Here is a 19,508-nt window from a genome sequence, read left to right on the forward strand (position 1 = left end):
GCACTTCATTTGTTTGCATTAGGATAATAGATATTTAAGCTTGTTGTCAAAGCCTTTTAAACTATGATCAAACCATCATGCTTTGATATTCTTTGAGTTTCGATAGAAAGCCTTTAAGTCAATCCTGGCAATGAGGGTTATCCGTTTAAAGTGGCTTGTTTACGTGCCGTTAAACTATTCAAACACACACTTCTGATCAGGTGTGTGTAGGTTTGGGTATCGTTTGAATCTGATTCTTACTGATTCCCATTTCCAGTTATTGATTCCCTACTGTTTACGATGATATTGTGACATAATTGTGTGTGTATTTGTCTGTTCAAGCGCAAGAAGGCGCAAAAGAGAACTCAATTCAGTATTTGCACACTACATGAGAGGTGCTTTGTGTCCACGCTTCAGATGTGTGCGCAGAGAAAACAGCTCACATGTGCTGAATTGAGTTCTCTTTCTTTTTCTCCAACCCTAGGTCAGTGTTGCCAGGGTTTGCTAGAGAAACAAGTGAGCCATTCTGAAAAAAAAACAAGCCACAAATACACAAACCATTCTGGAAAAGCAAGTCCAAAAGACCCTCTTCTAATCCCTGGTTTTGGGGGTGGGGGTTACAGAGAGCACCAATCAGTGCAGAGCAATAGATAATAAATGATATGCAACGAAAATGCGGGGATTATGAAATCATGCAATCCCTGCATGTTTTGCGGGCGGAAATCGCAATTTATGCAGCGAAAGTGTGGCGTATTTGAAAAAATGCGGCCCCCGCATGAATATGCGGACTTTGGCTGATTATGCATTGAATTATGCGATCGCATAATCGCATTTTTCAGGAGGGACTGTATAATGTTGGATTATGAAGCAGACGTTACACAGCTCAGTGCCTTCACGCAGTTCATTAATAAACCATCGGTTTGTTATATCGGCCTTTCATGCTATAGCCGATATGCCGATGGTTGTAAATTGATCAAAAATCGGCCGATACATTGGTGCATCTCTAAAAATATATATATTTTGGCTTCTTTTATATCATGGAAATTTGTCAATTTTGACAAAATAACAGAACAAAACACCCTGAAGGCATTTTTAATGATTTCATGCCTAAATGGCATACTTAAAAGTAAAGGGTCATAACTCTACAAAACAAAACAACATATAAATATATATTTATACAAGTGCATGGTCTCATTTGATAGAAAACCTTTTAAATATAGAAAACAATAGATTTTGATCATGTTATGTTACATCATTGCTGAGAAAAACCCAGAAAAAGTAATGCAATTTATTTTGTTATTATTGATTATTGACATGATGACTATTGGAAAGTATATATGGAAGCTCATAAAATCATTCACAATCACGTCAACTACATCTGAGCCGAATTTTGTGTTTAAAGAAAAGTAGTAAAGAAATAAGATCTGGTTGATGAGTGATCATTTCAGCTGTGCTTTATTCTATGGTGCACAGACAGAGAAGCATCATCACACAGGATAAAGCGCTCCTGTGTTTTGTCATACGAGTGCTGATCACTAACAAGAAATAAACGCAACCCGTGACTGGCCAAATATATGCGACTTCTTGAAAAAATAAGTACAAAGTCGCGTATAATAAACAGACTTGTAAACTCTGCCCTATGTGTGTGTGTATCGTGTGTTAATGCAACATGTGTGTGAAAACATGACTCACGTGTGTGCTGCTGATGCCCTCCACGAGCAGTCTGGTGACCTCAGCCTGTCTGTCAAACTCTGTCTGAGCAACACGCAGTTCATGCTCCGCCTGCACGAGACGAGGAGAGAGAGAGAGTTAAAAGTTAGAGTTAGTTTAGTTAAAAACAGCAAAAATATAATAAAAAATGTGTGATTTACAAAATGTTTTTGGCTATGAAAATTCTCACAATGCAATTTTTTTTAAAAGCCTTCACTATTAAAACTTTGTGCGACATATTTATTTTATATTAAAGTATTTTATGCATAATATTTAATTTCTTATTTTGAAATATGACCTGACATTTCATCAAGAAATTCAGTCAAAATTAAATTCAAAGGAACTAAAAATGCACACAAGAAGCATTGACAAAATGACCTATGATGACCTGACGAATAATATATATATATATATATATATATATAGACACACAGATGGTGATGTCACACTTACTTTATTAAGCTCCTCATGCCAGAGCTGATCAGAGGAAAGAAAAAAAATGCAGATAATATAATTCTGAATGCTGGCCAACTATTAAATACTATGTAATAAAACTGTTCAACAAGAGTGCATAAGAATATGTGATTAGTTCGGTTATAGTGGTGAATATGCCGTTGCTCATTAACCGTACTGTACATAAAGAAGACCAATGTAGATTTGTGGTAAAATAATTACAAAATAATCACAATCTCTGGATGTACAGAATTAGACAATAGCATGCCAGGATAATGATTAATGATGAATGTGGGCCCAATTTTACCCATCTGAGCACATGTTCTGAAGCTCATGGCACAGGTGCACTTAGGGCGTGTCCGAACCCACTTTTGCTAGTTTAACGATGGAAAAAACGTTCTGAGTGCCCGGCTCATAGGATTCGCTATTTACATGGCGGAATTAGCAAGCGGAAAGACTGAACGCTTCTCCAGAGAGGAATTTATTTTATTTTTTAATATTTAAAAATGTGTGTGTGCTGCTATGTGTCCCTGTGTGTGTAGTAATCAGAGTGTACGCGCGTGTGTTGTACCCGCCTATAGGCTCATATTACAAACACTCCCTTTAAATTACACAAAAAACACTGCACTATTGACTTTAGAGCAGGTTTTTGTTGGTCAATGGCGCAGTCGATTTCAATAACAACGCGCCAACAATGCTCCTGAACACACCTGGGGCCCGTACCATGAAGCCGTTTTAGCTGGCTAGCCAGATATGTTTAGGCTAAGTTTTTGCCAATCCTGGGTTTTAGGTACCATTAAAGTGGTTTGGCTTTTAGCCGTGTTCATCTCCATAGTAACTTATGCTCCACGGCTAACCTGCTCCAGGGCAGGTTATGTTCTGGATAAGAGATCTCAAACTCAAATTGGACCAATCAGCTGTGAGCACACCTCTGATGCAATAAAGTCACTCCTCCTTTTTCTACTCCAAATTAAAGGTTACTACATAGCAAATGGTTTTTGAAGACTAAAGCATCTGGCTTTAAACAATGGTTATTTATAATAATAATTTTGAATGATTTAGATATCATTTATGTAATTATTATATCCTTATATCCTATATCCTACAATTATTATGTATAATTTTCAATCATTAACAGGCACTTTGTTAAAATTAATATAAATAGTCTATATAAAGGTCATACAAAAAAGCTTTAAAATCAATAAATAAAGCTATAAAAATAATGCGTCTACATGTGAGCTTAAATGTTAAATTTCTCTATGTATCAACTAAACAATAACTTTTACTTGCATTGACGTATAAGATTTCCTCTTCCATAGACAGCTCTTTTCTTCTTGCTGTGTAAATTTGTTTAAATTAGAAGAGAGAAATTAATCTCACTGCTTCTCTCATGAGAAGTGAATCTCAGTTTCCCTGATCCACAGCATGTGATTGGCTGTTCACTACTGATGTCACAGCTAAACTCCTAAACTCAGGATCAAAGCCTGAGTTGACAGAGACAGTTGATGATCAGCATCATGGGACCACCAAAGCCTGAATAGATTGGTTTGGTTTTGTCAACTCAAAACTAATCCTGTAACCTTGAGTTTGTTAAACCACCATCATGGTACAGGCCCTTGGTTTTCAGACCAGACGCCCATGGGCGAACAGATGTGCCAGTGCATTTGATATTTAAACAAGGTGGCGCTGGACATGAAAATGAGAACTGCGTCAGGCTGAAAGTAGTTAAAAACACTTGTGTCGCGCCTGGCCTCACATTGTGCCGGGTGTATAGGGTGGCCATACGTCCGGATTTTAAATCCCCCTGTCCGGCGTCCGGCACAGCCTCAAGCCGGACACTCATTTGTCCTCCTTTTTGGAGTTGCGCTGAATCTGCCTAAGAAAAACCCCGCTCTAGAATCTTTATTGGGATGCAGCAGCGCAGCGTCTAATGCTGTAAGATCTCTGGTCAAACAAATGATTGGCTGAAAGCGGTGTCAAATAAATATCTGATATATCATTGGTTAAACAAGCCTCCACGTGCTGGCTACGTCACATCATAACGTTAACATGCCGAAACGTCACCTCATTCAATCCGGAATGGAAAAAAGAGCACAAATTTATATGAAAAAGCAGTGGAGATGTTTTTATTGGATTTCGCACACTGTTTTGCTGTGAAATGTTATGTTTTCTGGCACTGTGCCAGATTATTTGTTTATTAAAGCCTATGCATTTCTTTTATTTCCAGAAGTCCAGAAATGTTTTTTGCACTTTGCAAGGTTCCTCTCAGCGGTCAATTTTTGAAACAGATATCACAATGTCTTGAATACTGTGAACAAACACTTTTTTGCCTCTTCTGATACACATAGGTCTACATCAAAATATATAGTAGATCAAATTTGTCTGGCAATGAATAGAGTAGGCCATTTCAGAATCACTGTATCATGATACCATCGATATGAGGGACAAAATTGTATTGTAGTTGCGAGTACACCAGAGTCCTATGCAATTATTCTTGTCTCACCAAATGCTGCAAAGTGTCCTCCTTTTTGGTGTTATGGAAAAGGACACCCTTCGGGTGTATGATAGCGCCCTGTGTCTCTATACTGGAAATGTAATCGAGTATGTGCATGTATATGTGTGAGTTCAGACAGTGAATGTCCAGCAGGATGTTCTTACCGCAGATGCACTGGCAGACAACACATAATTACGTGGTCTGGTCTCTTGAAAGTCTGGAGCAGCCTGAAACAGACAGCAACACACATAGATGCACACCTCATGCCAAAACACACTCATCAAACACATAATGCAGCGGATATTTTAGGTAAGAGACTGACTGGCACCGTTGAAGTATGGGAAGATAACTCCGTGCAATGTGAGAAGCTTCTAAATGCCATGCATCAGAACAACAGATACATTCATAGATCAGAATATTGCTTGTGTAAATCTAGATGACATTTATCTGATCTCTAAATAATATGAGAATGAAAGATCTTGCTAAATGGCGAAATAAAGTTCTGTTGCATTAATGAATCCCAAAACAATTAGCGTGTGTATATATTATGATATGATGGAACAAATTATCACATAAATCACTGGAGAAAAAAATTAAGCTTGTTGCAATGCATTCTGGAAATTTGGACTTTTAATGTTTACTTAGATGCATGTAATTCCATCATATCATTCAAAAGAAGATCTTATGCAGTTCCTGGCAAGTGGAGTGCATGAAAAATGAGGAACAAAACTGAAAAGCCATTCAAAAATGTTAAAAAGGCACAAAAAGCACAATGAGGAAATTCCCTGCGATACTCACTTCTCCCTCACACTGTGAAGGTTAAAGCAGAGACACAAAGTTAGTGCTCGTAGGGTCAACAGGGGAGAAATCGCTCAATATTCACAACAAACACGAGGCAATAAGGAAGGGGAATGAGAGGGTTGGGAATCGAGAACCGGTTCTTATTAAGAACTAATTACAAGTAAGATGCAAGTCTTCAAGATTAACAAAGCTGTAAATGCACCTTTCAGTGATGGACATGCAGAGGAAAGACACACACGTGGAGCATGTTTAAGAATTATACTGTTTATTTCTGATTTGGCATGCCTGCTCTGTTGAGTTCATCATTTGACAAAACTTGAGGTCAGTAAATGCATTAAGACTTGTTTTCCAATCATTGTCCATTAGTCTTTCCTCAGAATTACTAAAGGTACTCTTAAAGGTGCACTATGTAAAACTTTTTCAGCCAAATATCCAAAAACCACTAGGCCAGTGTTATAGATTTTGTTCAGTTGAGTACTTACAATATCCCAAATGTTTCCAACTATTTGTAAATCGTGAGAAAATTGCTATTTTAACCAATGAACCGGGATGTGTGAGAGCGTGGCCTGTGAATTGAGTCATATCTGCGTTCCCCTCGGTTTCCGGTTTTATTTTGCAGAAACGCTTTACTCTCACTGTAGTGTGAACAAGTGTCATAGCAGCCGCTGAGAGAACGCACTGAGAGTAACGTTATAACATCATTAACACACTCAGTGTGTGTCTAATATGATAAACAGAGCTGCGTTACCTCATACTCATGACCAAAGGAGGGGAAATGGCGCCGGCAACTATGTCAATAAAAGTCCCGCTGCTCGCGAGGCGTGTGTTGCGTTCATCTTATTAACAATCGCTCCAGCGGTTCCTCAGCTCCACAACACTCGGTCCTGCTCTGCTTCAGACTACAGTAATGTTAATAATCACATCAACATGATTTCTGCCCGAGTCCTATCCCGATTCTTTCCCATCGGCTGTGAGGTGAAGACCACATGTCCCAAGATTCTGCGCTCAAACCTGATGTCATCAAACTACGCCTTTGTTTTGAATAGGCGACCTCTAGTGGACGGAAAAGTTACATAGTGCAGCTTTAAGGAACCAGAATCATTAAGTCATTTTTACAGTGGTTTATACTAATAATTATTAGGCACGTTGATTTTCTGATCATATTTTTTTCCAGGCACATTTGACCAATTCCAAACCACAGTAATCCTAATAACTACTATTCATTTAGTATTTAATAATGTACAAGTGATATATAATTGTGCATGAAGGCTGGAAATGAAAAACACCTTATATATCTGGCAGTAAGTTTTGGGAGTTCATTTTTAGTCCATCCTGAAGTCTGTTTTGCAGAGATAGACTAAAAATGAACTCCCAAAATGTACTGCCAGATTCTGGAAGATGAATTCTTCAAACAGTGGTACTAGAGGATGTGGTGCTGGTCCTTCAAGAGTCATTCTCAACCTATCTGTCCATAAAGCCTATAAAATATGTTGCTTATTAGCATGCATATTACTAGGATCGTGGCTGTTTATAAGTACTCATAAAGCACATATTAACGCCTTATTCTGCATGACCATATTCTACATCCCTTAAAGGGTTACTTCAGCGATTAGCATTAAGCTTTGTATCAGTAGAAAACCGGTAATATATTCAAATGATTGTGCTTCTCCCCCCTCATATCCCCCTGAGACGAGAGATTTATGTATTTTATGTCTGGAATAAAGCCTCCGATGATGCAAATATCGTCATTTTGCGTCATTGAAGGATTTTTTGGCCAGAGGCTAGAGACTACAGCCAGTAGAAGGAGCTAGTTCTGCATGTGTTCAACCCGCACACAGGGGTGAGATCTCACTCACAGAATGTAAAAAATATGGACGTAGTGTTCGTGACGTCACCCGTAGGTTTCTGAAGAGAGTTTTTGAAGTCTCAAAGTTGGTCGTTGCCATCTTGGCAGTGCGTCACTCCCGGATAACAGAAAATGGGCAAAGAGGCGGGACGTGGGCGGAGCTGAGGTGTTGTGATGACTAACAGACAGCAGATAAATGGCTATCCACCTGTCACTCAAAGTGTCCACGTCCTTAATTATGCAGAACTTTAAGGCTTTATATAATGTAAATGAATGAGTTATAAAAAAAAAAAAAATCACCCCCTCACAGTCATCATGAAGGGCAAAATTAGCCATATAGACCAAAACCACAATTTGTACCAGACTGTAAACATGTGTTCTTCTGCTCTAAAGTTGGGCATTTTAACATGAGCTCAATGAGATTCTGCTGTCTTTTGGAGTCTGTCTCTAGCAGCCAGTTGATCGATTGTGAGCATCAAGAAGGTAAAAATCAAACATATAACCTCTGGAGCACTCGGAGTATGCATTTATTTGTCATTTTAACTGTTGGAAAGCGTAAAAGTGTCAGGAAATGGCTTATCTTGTTGCGACCTCTATAGGCCATGATCAGTGACTAGACAACATCTCACTTAAAGCGTCATGGGAGAGCATTAAAGTCGACTAATTGATCAGTCTGTGCAACCCCTAATATGTTACAAAAACAGCCTTCTTCCACCTCAGACACATCGCTAATCTACAAAACATGTTATCTGTTTCTGATGCAGAAAAGTTAGTTCATGCATTCATGACCTCTAGACTAGATTACTGTAGTGCATTACTAGCTGGCTATCCTGCATCCTCAATAAACAAGCTACAATTAGCTACAATCATCTCTACACTGACCAATACCAAAGTTTAGCTCCTATGTATTTAACCCATCTTCTATCTTACAACCCATCTCGCTCTTTAAGATCACAAAACTCTGGCCTTCTGGTAGTACCTAGGATATCTAAGTCCACTAAAGGAGGGAGAGTGTTTTTTGACATTTGGCTCCTAAACTCTGGAATAGCCTTCAGGGCTGTACCCTGCACCCTAACTTTTTTTGCACATAGCACTGGTGCTACAGAGGTTGAACGTTTTGTAGCACAGGCCAAACAATTGACCGTTCGCAAAGACCCACCCTTTAGTTACTGTTGCTATGCCCGACAAGCCATGGGCCTCTCACGCCACACACACACGTTCTCATGTAGAGAAAATACATCGTGGAGCAAAGAAGATGCTGACAATGCGCCGACAGACAGGACAGAGCAAGTTACTTTTGATATGAAACAGTCTCAACTTTAAAATGTTGTCTTTTTTTAAGAAATGTAAACCACAAATAGAGTTTTGTGGCTCTTTAATGTGTCGTGATCGCTGGATCACGACTGTTAAACAGGGTATCTGCAGGTTTCACCAAGTCAAATTTAAGACTTTTTAAGACCTTTTCAAGACCATTATGAATTAAATTTAAGACCTATATCACGCAACAAAAAATAAAAAAATGTACAAAAGGAAATGCAGAATCACAAAATTACTTGCAAAGCAAATTAATTAATTCAAATTGAACAAAGTATTAGTAATCTTGCACTTCCTCATAGCTCAATCCCAGCAGGATTAATATACAAACACACTACCGGTCAAAAGTCTGAGAACGGTAAGATTTTTAAATGTTTTTACATTCTGCTCACCAATGCTGCATTTATGTTATTAAAAATACAAAAAGCTGTAATATTGTGACAGTTCTGTTGTGACTGTTTTTTATGTGAATATATAGTAAAGTGTCATTTATTCCTGTGATCAAAGCTGAATTTATCATCATTACTCCAGTCTTCAGTGTCACATGATCCTTCACTAAATCACTAATCATTCTCATATGAGGATCTGATGATCAACAAACATGATTATTATCAGTTTTTTTTTTTTTTTTAATTCTTTGATGGATAAAAAAAAGGAAGGATTATGTGACTCTAAAGTCTGGAGCAGTGAATCTGAAAATTCAGCTTTGAATCACAGAAATAAATTCTATTTTAAGATATATATTGAAACATAAAACAGTTATTTTAAATTGTAAAAAAAATAAAAATGAAAATATTCACAATAATACTGTTTTTGCTGTATTTTGGATCAAATAAATGCAGCCTCGGTGAGCAGGAGAGACTTCTTTAAAAAACATTTTAAAAATCGAACCGTTCTCAAACTTTTGACCGGTAGTGTGTGTGTGTGTATGTATATACATTTTTTGTGAGATCAAAATTACTGATTTTGTGGTGGTCATTTTCAGAAATGTGCATGTTTCTCTTTTTTTTCATAATTAGGATGCCACATTTACCATATCATTATATTAGATGCACAATAGTCACACATGGCAATGAAACAAACAAAATGCATGAATCTTGTTTGACAATAGGACAAATAAATACAACTTAAATATACAGATACAAACAGTGCTTTAAGTTTAGGTAGGCTACTGTTTGTTTTTCCCCGTTGTTGTTGTTTGATTAATACTAACGACACATGGCAGGTGAGAAAGATTCGCCTTTGCTGTCACTATCGCGTGAACTGGAAGAATTGGAGAACTGAAGCTGAAGAATAAAATCCGTTTGATGTGTCTGTGGTACAATCAGAGAGAGCCTCGCGCCAATAACACGAAAGCTGATTGGCTGCTATATAAGAAGCACATCCAATCTCAAAAGTAGGTTATTTTAAACACTCGATCAAATGTTCTCTTTTGTTGGACAACAGGTTTGTAAACGCTTCTCATTAGAAGTTCGGAAAGATGTTTGGCACATGTTGCCTTTGGCTTTTCGCAGCATTGGTCTGGTTTCACACTCAACTTGATTCTATCGAACCCTGGTGCATTTGCGTTCATCTCATCACAAACGTGCACAGCATGATAGAAAACGGGGTAAATATATCGTTTTTTATTAATTTGGTGCTTATTATGCGCAGCTGAGTGAACGACACTTTTACTGTACTGGGTTTACTGTACGTGCATCGCATGAAGTTGGCTTTCTGCTGCTTGCAAACGGACTCTTTAGAGGAAACAGTGGATTGCCATTCGCTGCCCTGATTGCACTCACTATGTGCAAATACACTGTAGGCTCACACTTGAAATGTTTTGAACAGCAGCACTAATTATTTTCCTATTGCTTTTCTGTTTCTACCTCAGGATGCCCATTATCATTCAGCTCAATCCAGTTAATTGCTCATTTAGTTCAGTTCAATAATAAAATCTGACTGTGAACCTTGAGAAAAGAGAGAGAACGGGGTAAATAAGTCTTACAGCCGCTCTGGTCTCTGCTGCTTTGGCCTTCTTGAGTCGAGCTTTACAGGCGTCGAGATCCAAGCGCCGATTCTCCAGGAGTCGCCGCTCTTTCTGTAAAGTCAAGAACATTTGTCCATGCATCAGAATCGTGCTAATGAACAGAAATACCATCTCTCAAATCTACTAGTCAAACTCACAGAAATGGTCCTCCAGTCTCCCTCCAGAAAGTTGCGCAGGGGTGTGAGGAAGCTAATGGATGAGGTCTGCAGGAAGTCTCTCTCCGCGCCGCCCAGCCTCCTCTGGCAGTCGCCCACTTTGATCAGGGTGCTTCCTACACGGCCAAAGCACAGATGAGTCACGGTGTGGGCAGATTCAGAGCTGGACTTACTTTCCCACACAAATAAATAAAGAGCATTAAATAGTTGTCAGGTTTGTCCTGAGTGCAGTGCCATTTACTAAATTGCAATCAATGCAGAGTTTGTTTGTTTGTTTAACGGCATGCATTTTCATGCTGTGAAAAATCAGATTTGTCCCAACGCTGAGTTTGTTCATGGTGTATAGATCCCCCTCTGTTTGCCTTTTGCCATTAATATAGGAATTTACCAAATGTTTGAAATCCATAAGAGGTGTGCTGATAGCAAAATGGAGAGTCTTACTCTTGCTCCAACGCAAACCCTCTTTTGGCGTTAAAAAACTACTGTCAGGATTTACTAAAGACACGCAGTGAAAAATTTGCGCTCAATAGGCATGGACAGGGTTATTTTTGCAGCTGACCTTATAGCATATGCACTTGTAGGAGTTCATGGGATGCAAAAAAATGTATGGGAAATATTTTAATAAATCATGCAAGGTGAATGGACGGATGTTTCCCGCATTAAAAAAAGATGTTCCCTTCATCTCAGTGGCATGAGATTTTGTGACTTTTTTTGTTACATTATCCGTCTAAACACACACAAAAACTGGGCTAGATTCGGTTGTTTTGAAGGTATGTTATTAAAAAAATAAAAATAAAAAACGCACTCATCTGGGGCCGAACGGACCCCACATTGAAAATGAATGGGAAAGGCGAAAATAAAGAGTTTTTTGAAAAATAATTTTTCCATAAAATCAATTAATACAGCATAAATCCAACATAATTCACACAGAAATGAAGGCCTGGTACTAGAGGACAAATGCAATGTGGAACAAACATACTCACACTCACTCTCACTCTCACTCTCACTCTCACTCTCACACTCACACTCACACTCACACTCACACTCACACTCACACTCACACTCACACTCACACTCACACTCACACTCACACTCACACTCACACTCACACTCACACTCACACTCACACTCACACTCACACTCACACTCACACTCACACTCACACTCTCACTCTCACTCTCACTCACACTCTCACTCTCACTCTCACACTCACACTCACACTCACACACTCTCACACTCACACTCACACTCACACTCACACTCACACTCACACACTCACACTCACACTCACACTCACACTCACACTCACACTCACACTCACACTCACACTCACACTCACACACACACTCACACACACACTCACACACTCACACACTCACACACTCACACACTCACACTCACACTCACACTCACACTCACACTCACACTCACACTCACACTCACACTCACACTCACACTCACACTCACACTCACACTCACACTCACACTCACACTCACACACACACACACACACACACACACACACACACACACACACACACACACACACACACACACACACACACACACACACACACACACACACACACACACACAGAGAGAGATGTGCTGCAACAAATTTTGTGGCGTTTGTACATAATTTGGCAAACAAAATAAGCCACAAATGCAGATATGAAGGGGTGAGACCCTAACACACACACACACACACACACACACCTCCTGTTCTTTTCTACTTATTGCTATTGTTTTTATTAGGGGCCAAGCACCGAAGGTGCAGGCACCTATTGTAATCGTTAGATTTCTTATTATTATTATTCCGCCACGAAGTCTATGGCAGCCCATAGAACCGCTTGCGGGAAAGTTGTGAAATTTGACACACAGATAGAGGACAGTCCCAGCATTAACCACACCAATTTTGGAATCTCTAAAACAATCCCTCTAGCGCCACCACCTGTCCAAAGTTTGACTCATGTTTTTGCTAATAACTTTTGAACCATAAGGGCTAGAAACAAAATTCTTTTTTCCTCTGATTCCTTGGCTCAAGCCGATTCGATTGCACCCTATGACGTCACTTTCCGTCATAATAATTTTCCCGCCATTTTTAATTAACCGAAAAAACTACTTTTGCGAACTCCTCCTAGGCCGTTGCTCCAATTTGCACGAAAATTGAACCAGATCATCTTCAGACTCTGCTGACAAAAGCGTATTAGACTCGAGATGATTAGTCAAACTGTTATTGAACAACGCTCGAATTAAATCGACAAAGTGCATGCAAGAATGAAAGTCAGGCTTTATCTCCGAAACACTTTAGCATATTCTTACCAAACTTGGTGTGTGTTATGCCAACCATGACCTGAGGCTGCCTGCAGCGTTTCGGCGCAGTGCCACCTAGTGGTCCAGAGATACAGAAATTGGATATTTTGGATTATAACTTAAGAACGCTTTAGCCAAATATCACAAAACTGGTCTCTTTAGAGTCGGGGCATCACGCCGAGTCAAACCATACCCAATTTTCCCATATCAACCATTTTGGGCGTCGGCCATTTTTAATTTTGTCAGAAAGTGCTATGTTTTACAAACGCATTGGCGTATCGTTACGAAACTCGGTGTGTGTCTTTGTCACCAAGCCCTGAAAGTACACAAAAAGTTTCAAGGCAGCGCCACCTTGTGGACAAAAGTTATAGTGAATTTTCCAATAATGCTAATAACTTTTGATTAAATTTGACTATTGTCATAAAAATGGTTTCAATATATTCCTTGGGTCATGCCAAAAACATAGATCCCAATTTTGCCATATTTGGCCAAACATTCTGTTCGCCATTTTGATTTCCTTCAGAAACCTACTTTTTCGAACTCCTCCTAGTCTATTTGCCTGATTTTCACCAAAATCGAATCGTAACATCTTCAGACTATTACAGCAAAAAGTTATTAATTTCGTGTCAACAGACAAAACCGTTTTCATATACTGCAGCGACAAAGTTGAGCCATGATGCCAAAATGACTCTTGAGGCTGTATCTCTGCACTGCTTTGACATAATGACACCAAACTTTGCCTTTGTCATTGTCATCTCACTCTGACCACAACACATCAATTTCGTTACTGCGCCACCTATTGGTCAAAAGTGACAAACCATTAAATCATATTATTAGTGACTGTATATATGATTTTTCAGCCATTAATTTACATATATTTTTTTTATTCTAAAGCAAGTGATTTTTTTACATTTGGTTTATTGAAATAAATAATTTGTGAATCTGACATTATTGCAAAACCCTTCACTTCAAACAACAACAAAAATTCTAGCCATTTTATAATGTTTATATACATATATATATATAACAATTAATGGATATCTCTGGTCCTCTGTTGGACATATAAGGTCCATAACACAATTTCTAAAACTAATTCCTACAGGTTTTCAATATCAATATCCAGAAACAACTCATATTATTTAATTTAGATAATCACTAGTCATTTTTTTCATTAAAAAAAATGTATATTTCATATGCAAGCTAATGGTGTAGTTAAGTAATTTAGTGGTAAACAGGTAAAAAAGTACCACATATCCATCCAAAACACAGCATAAATGTGTAGTTGAGAAGTAAATTAAAAAAACATGATAGATCTTTGTATTAAAATGTTTTATTTATAGTTTTGATACAAATCGCTCCGTAAATGTCTGGGTCCAAACGGGGAAATGAGGAGCGTATGAGGGTTAAACCAGACGCTAATTTGCACTGCTCTTGGTAGATTGAGTCAGTCATTATGAAAATGATCCGTCATATTTTCGTAATTTGCACGTCGTCAGTAGATGAAGTGAACTTTCCATCAGCGCTTTTTTGGAATTGCGCTCTAATCTAATGTGCCCTGTTTTGTAAATCTGGCCCTTGATGTGGATGCAAAATGGAGATTGGAAGGAATTGTCACAGCGGGTTGAGAGAGGGACGTTCACACACACACACACACACACACACACACACACACTAGTCAGAGCAGCTGTTCGGCCCACTGAATCAATAATCAATGCTGAACGCCTCTTCACAGTCTGTGGTTTTAACTGCAAAATCGAATTGGCTGATCTAATCTCGTTTTGACCTAAAACTAAAGCTTTGAAAAAGTTCAGTGAAACTAATCCAATGCAAGTCAATGAGTATCATGTGACTCTTTGTACAGATGGTCAGATGTTCTGTGGATCATCCTAAATCCTGCTGGAGAACATTTTTAAATGTACTGTATTTCAACCTGTATGTGGAAATTATAGCGTGCTTTCTTGACATAAGCAACCTAATTAATGTCCTACTGCAAATCCAGTCAAAAGGTCAAAAGATTCATCCATTCATTTTACAAAACACTTCAAGGTTTTCTATACTCTAGATCGGCTGTACTTACAGAGATAAGTGTATTTCCACTCTCACAACAGCCCATCCTAAAGCATGTGGTCAGTCACGGGACGTTAATGAGCCATTTAAAACCACTAAGAGCACTTTAGCTGGAGAACAGAACAAGAACAGCACTATTCCCTCAGCACTGAATGGATCTATTAGATATGAGAAGTGGCAACCGAAGACAGCTAAAAAAAAAAAGTACATTTATCATATGGATGTAAACGAAACAAAAACAGAAAACACCTAAAAATCCAGCACTGGAATTCATATTCATTCGCTTATTAATGGCTATTTACTAGTATATCCATATTTAAATGTAGTCGAGTCAAATTTATTTGTATTGCGTTTTTGACAATACCGATTGTTTCCAAGCAGCTTTACAGAAAATCCTGATGCGTTTATAATATCTTAACATTAGCAGATTAGAGCTGTGTGATAATACACCGATCAGGCATAACATTATAACCACTGACAGGTGAAGTGAATAACACTGATGATCTCTTCATCACCTGTTAGTGGGTGGGATATATTAGGCAGCAAGTGAACATTTTGTCCTCAAAGTTGATGTGTTAGAAGCAGGAAAAATGGGCAAGCGTAAGGATTTGAGCGAGTTTGCCAAGGGCCAAATTGTGATGGCTAGACGACTGGGTCAGAGCATCTCCAAAACTGCAGCTCTTGTGGGGTGTTCCCGGTCTGCAGTGGTCAGTCTCTATCAAAAGTGCTCCAAGGAAGGAACAGTGGAGAACCGGCCACAGGGTCATGGGCGGCCAAGGCTCATTGATGCACGTGGGGAGTGAAGACTGGCCCGTGTGATCCGATCAAACAGACGAGCTACTGGAGCTCAAACTGCTCAAGAAGTTAATGCTGGTTCTGATAGAAAGGTGTCAGAATACACAGAGCATCTCAGTTTGTTGTGTATGGGGCGGCATAGCCACTGACCAGTCAGGTGCCCATGCTGACCACTGTCCACCGCCCAAAGCACCAACAGTGGCACGTGAGCATCAGAACTTGTAGACCATGTCCAGCCTTTCATGGAAACAGTATTCTCTGGTGACTGTGGCTCTTTCAGCAGATAATGCGCCGCCACAAAGCACAAATGCTTCAGGAATGGTTTGAGGGGCACAACAATGAGTTTGAGGTAGTGGTGTAACGGATCACAAAACTCACGGTTCGGATCACACTACGGATCATGAGTCACGGATCGGATCATTTTTCGGATCAGAATAAAAGGGGGAGGAGACTATTTTCATTTGCTTTCCATTTATTGCATGAAAACTTTTGGTGTTAACATAACCTATATGATTTATAGGCTAACAAGGAACTTTTGGTTTTAACAAAAATAAAATAACCATCTGAATAAATCATATTTTACTCAGTTGTTAAAGTGTAACATGTAAAAAACAACCTGAGACGTGAAAATGGGCCCTTTTTTTTAAAGATAAGGATGTCAACATTCTAAGGGGAGAGAGTAGACCTCTCACACTTGTCAGCATTGCAATTCTCTTTGTAGGCCTATACACTATTTTATAGATATAATGTTAAACGCACTACACTTAAACAACGTTTTATTGAATTCATTACTTTATATTTATATAGCCTAGCGCCTACTTTAGATGTATATATTACATTGCTCATGCAAGTTGCAAAACAGGCTATAGACTATGTTAAAATAACAAACATTTTAAATTAAAACTTACGATAGACAAAAACCGACTCTCGATCGTCTTTTCTTTCATTTCTAAATCTTTTTACACTAAATCCTGCAGGTCATAAAGAATTTTGTTTTTCCACCTCCAAGAAAGGACAGGTGCTCTCCATTATTTCTCCTTGTTTACTTAAAGGCCGTTTTCCTTGCTTTACCTGAGGCAAAAAGGAGTTTTGTTCAGTTACAGTTTTGTCCACCACCCTTCTTCCGTCATCATTATATTTTATGGGGAAGCCAAAATGCTCCCGTACACGCGATTTGAATGATGCGGGAGGCTTTTCAAGTTCTTCTACTTCTCCGCTAGCCACTGTTGACTGATTAACATGCCCTGTTCACGTGAACACATGTGTTTCTCTGAAACTCAGCATCGAGTTTAAACGAGATCACTTAAAAAGCAATATCGGCAGAAAAACTGTCTTTTAGTCTGCGATCGCTTAACAACTCAGATTAATCCACAAGTTAAAAAAAATGCGCAATAAATCCACGGGTCACGTGCGTTCCGAACCGTTATACCCCTAGTTTGAGGTGTTGACTTGGCCTCCAAATTCCCCAGATCTCAATCCAATCGAGCATCTGTGGGATGAGCTGAACAAACAAGTCTGATCCATGGAGGACCCACCTCGCAACTTACAGGACTTAAAGGATCTGCTGCTAACATCTTGGTGCCAGATACCACAGCACACCTTCAGGGGTCTAGTGGAGTTCATGCCTCGACGGGTCAGGGCTGAGCAGGGCAGCAAAAGCGGGACCATCACAATATTTGGTCATAATGTTATGCCTGATCGGTGTTTTGTTACATTTTACAACGATACAAGCAATCAAGCAGCTGAAATTTACTATATAGTATATAGGGCTGGGCGATATGGCCAAAAATATTATTACAATATTTTTTTCCATATTATATGATAATATTTCCCACAATATTTATTTACTATATGTAATGGGGATTGAAATGCTTTCCACATATTTGTTAGACCTTGAGAATTAATGCAAACTTGTTTGTGCAATAATTAAACTCCACAGAGTTACATTTTAATTTATGGCCCCCATTTTATTTTTGGGGATTCTGTGTTTTAAGATTAATACAAATTTATGTAAACTTTGACAATTTAATCAAGCTTTTAAAATGTAACCAAATTAAAATGTAACAATTCATTTACAACAAAATATTTTTTTGTCAAATAAGGACACTTAAAAACTTTTTTTAAATGGATGAAAAATTATATTAGTTGTGTGATATTAGAAATACTTTACTATATATTAAATGATATACATTTCTATAATTTTAAATTATATGAATTATTATTATACATTAAATATATTATTATAAAAATATCCAGAGCTTATCATCATCGACATAACTTTTATCGAGATCCCTATATAATTGTGTTTATCGCCCAGCCCTAATAGTATAATCATGTGCCAATATGCCAATAAAGTACTTTTGTCTCTTTATATAAAGTTGGATATTTTCTTTTACATACTGTGGTTTTGTTCATAGTGACAGATGAATTTCCCCCCAAATTATTATTATGTATTTTGATGGCACACATAACCTTTGGTGGTGTTTCATATCTACTGAAAGTTATAAAGGTAAAATCTCTGTGGAAGAAGAAAGCTGGCCAGGAAATGACATCAGACACTGCTGTGACCTCTATTGACCACTGTGAAAATGCATGGAGATGTATTGGTTTGGCTGTTTCCACACAGCCTGCAGGGAAAACCCATCAGAGACGGCGAAATCAATTATCAATTCAATCCCACCGAAAAACTTCAACATCACAGTCTGTGCCATTTAATTATTCCAGCACTTAAAGAGCGCGCCGCTCGCTAACCTCGCTAACCTATTGTGTTTTCAAATGACATCTACCAAAGCAGCTTTAGAATTACAAACGCTAACTTAATGTTACTGAATTCAATTAAGAGCAACATTTCAGAACCAAATCAATGGATTTGTCCTCGTCCCAGCGGAGTTCAGCTTATTTCCAAATCAAGCACTTCATCTCTTGGCAGCCAAAACTGCACATGATCAATCCAACGCTGAGGTGTGCAAAGATGCAACACATGCTAATTAAAGGCACAATATGTAAGATTTTTGGATTAAAAATATCCAAAAGCCACTAGAACAGTGTTATATATTTTGTTGACTTGTGTACATTACCCCAAATGTTTCCAAGAATGTTTAAATCCAGAGAAATAAGCGATTTTTACAAGAACACGGACCGTTTCCGTGCATTCGCCTATCAATGACATTAGGGGATATTCGATATGCCGATATTTTTCAACTCCTTTTGGCCGATGCCGATATCGATACAGATATATGTTTATTTTTTTTTTGTACAAAAACTGCATTTGTATGTTTATCTGCTTACCCCCAGGGCATCCAAGATGTAGGTGTCTTTGTTTCTTCAGTTGAACACAAATGAAGATTTTTAACTCCAACTGTTGCAGTGTGATAGTCGTATAATGCATGTCAATGGAGATATTTTAGAGTATGAGAGCTATGAGAGTAAAAACACATAGACATACGAATCCTTATTAAACCATGCGGTCTATATATACCATGCGGTCTTAAGACACAAAACGATCGGTTTCTGCGAGAAACCCAACAGTATTTATGTTATTTTTTTACCTCT

General features: G+C 38.5%; 1 protein-coding gene across 3 annotated transcripts in view; it reads right to left on the bottom strand.

The window, feature by feature from the left end:
• sh3glb2a (SH3-domain GRB2-like endophilin B2a) overlaps nucleotides 1–19,508 on the bottom strand; it is a 28,277-nt gene that overhangs the window by 6,866 nt on the left and 1,903 nt on the right. For all 3 annotated transcript variants that reach the window (XM_079826252.1, XM_079826253.1, XM_079826254.1), the window contains exons 4-8: nucleotides 10,764–10,897; nucleotides 10,585–10,677; nucleotides 4,801–4,863; nucleotides 2,143–2,166; nucleotides 1,672–1,761 (exon numbers count right to left, since the gene is read on the bottom strand). In XM_079826252.1, coding sequence (XP_079682378.1) covers nucleotides 1,672–1,761; nucleotides 2,143–2,166; nucleotides 4,801–4,863; nucleotides 10,585–10,677; nucleotides 10,764–10,897 — 404 coding nt within the window. The remainder of the gene's footprint in view (nucleotides 1–1,671; nucleotides 1,762–2,142; nucleotides 2,167–4,800; nucleotides 4,864–10,584; nucleotides 10,678–10,763; nucleotides 10,898–19,508) is intronic.

The sequence above is a fragment of the Gobio gobio genome (genome assembly GCF_949357685.1).
Source record: "Gobio gobio genome assembly, chromosome: 10".
Lineage (NCBI taxonomy): Eukaryota > Metazoa > Chordata > Actinopteri > Cypriniformes > Gobionidae > Gobio > Gobio gobio.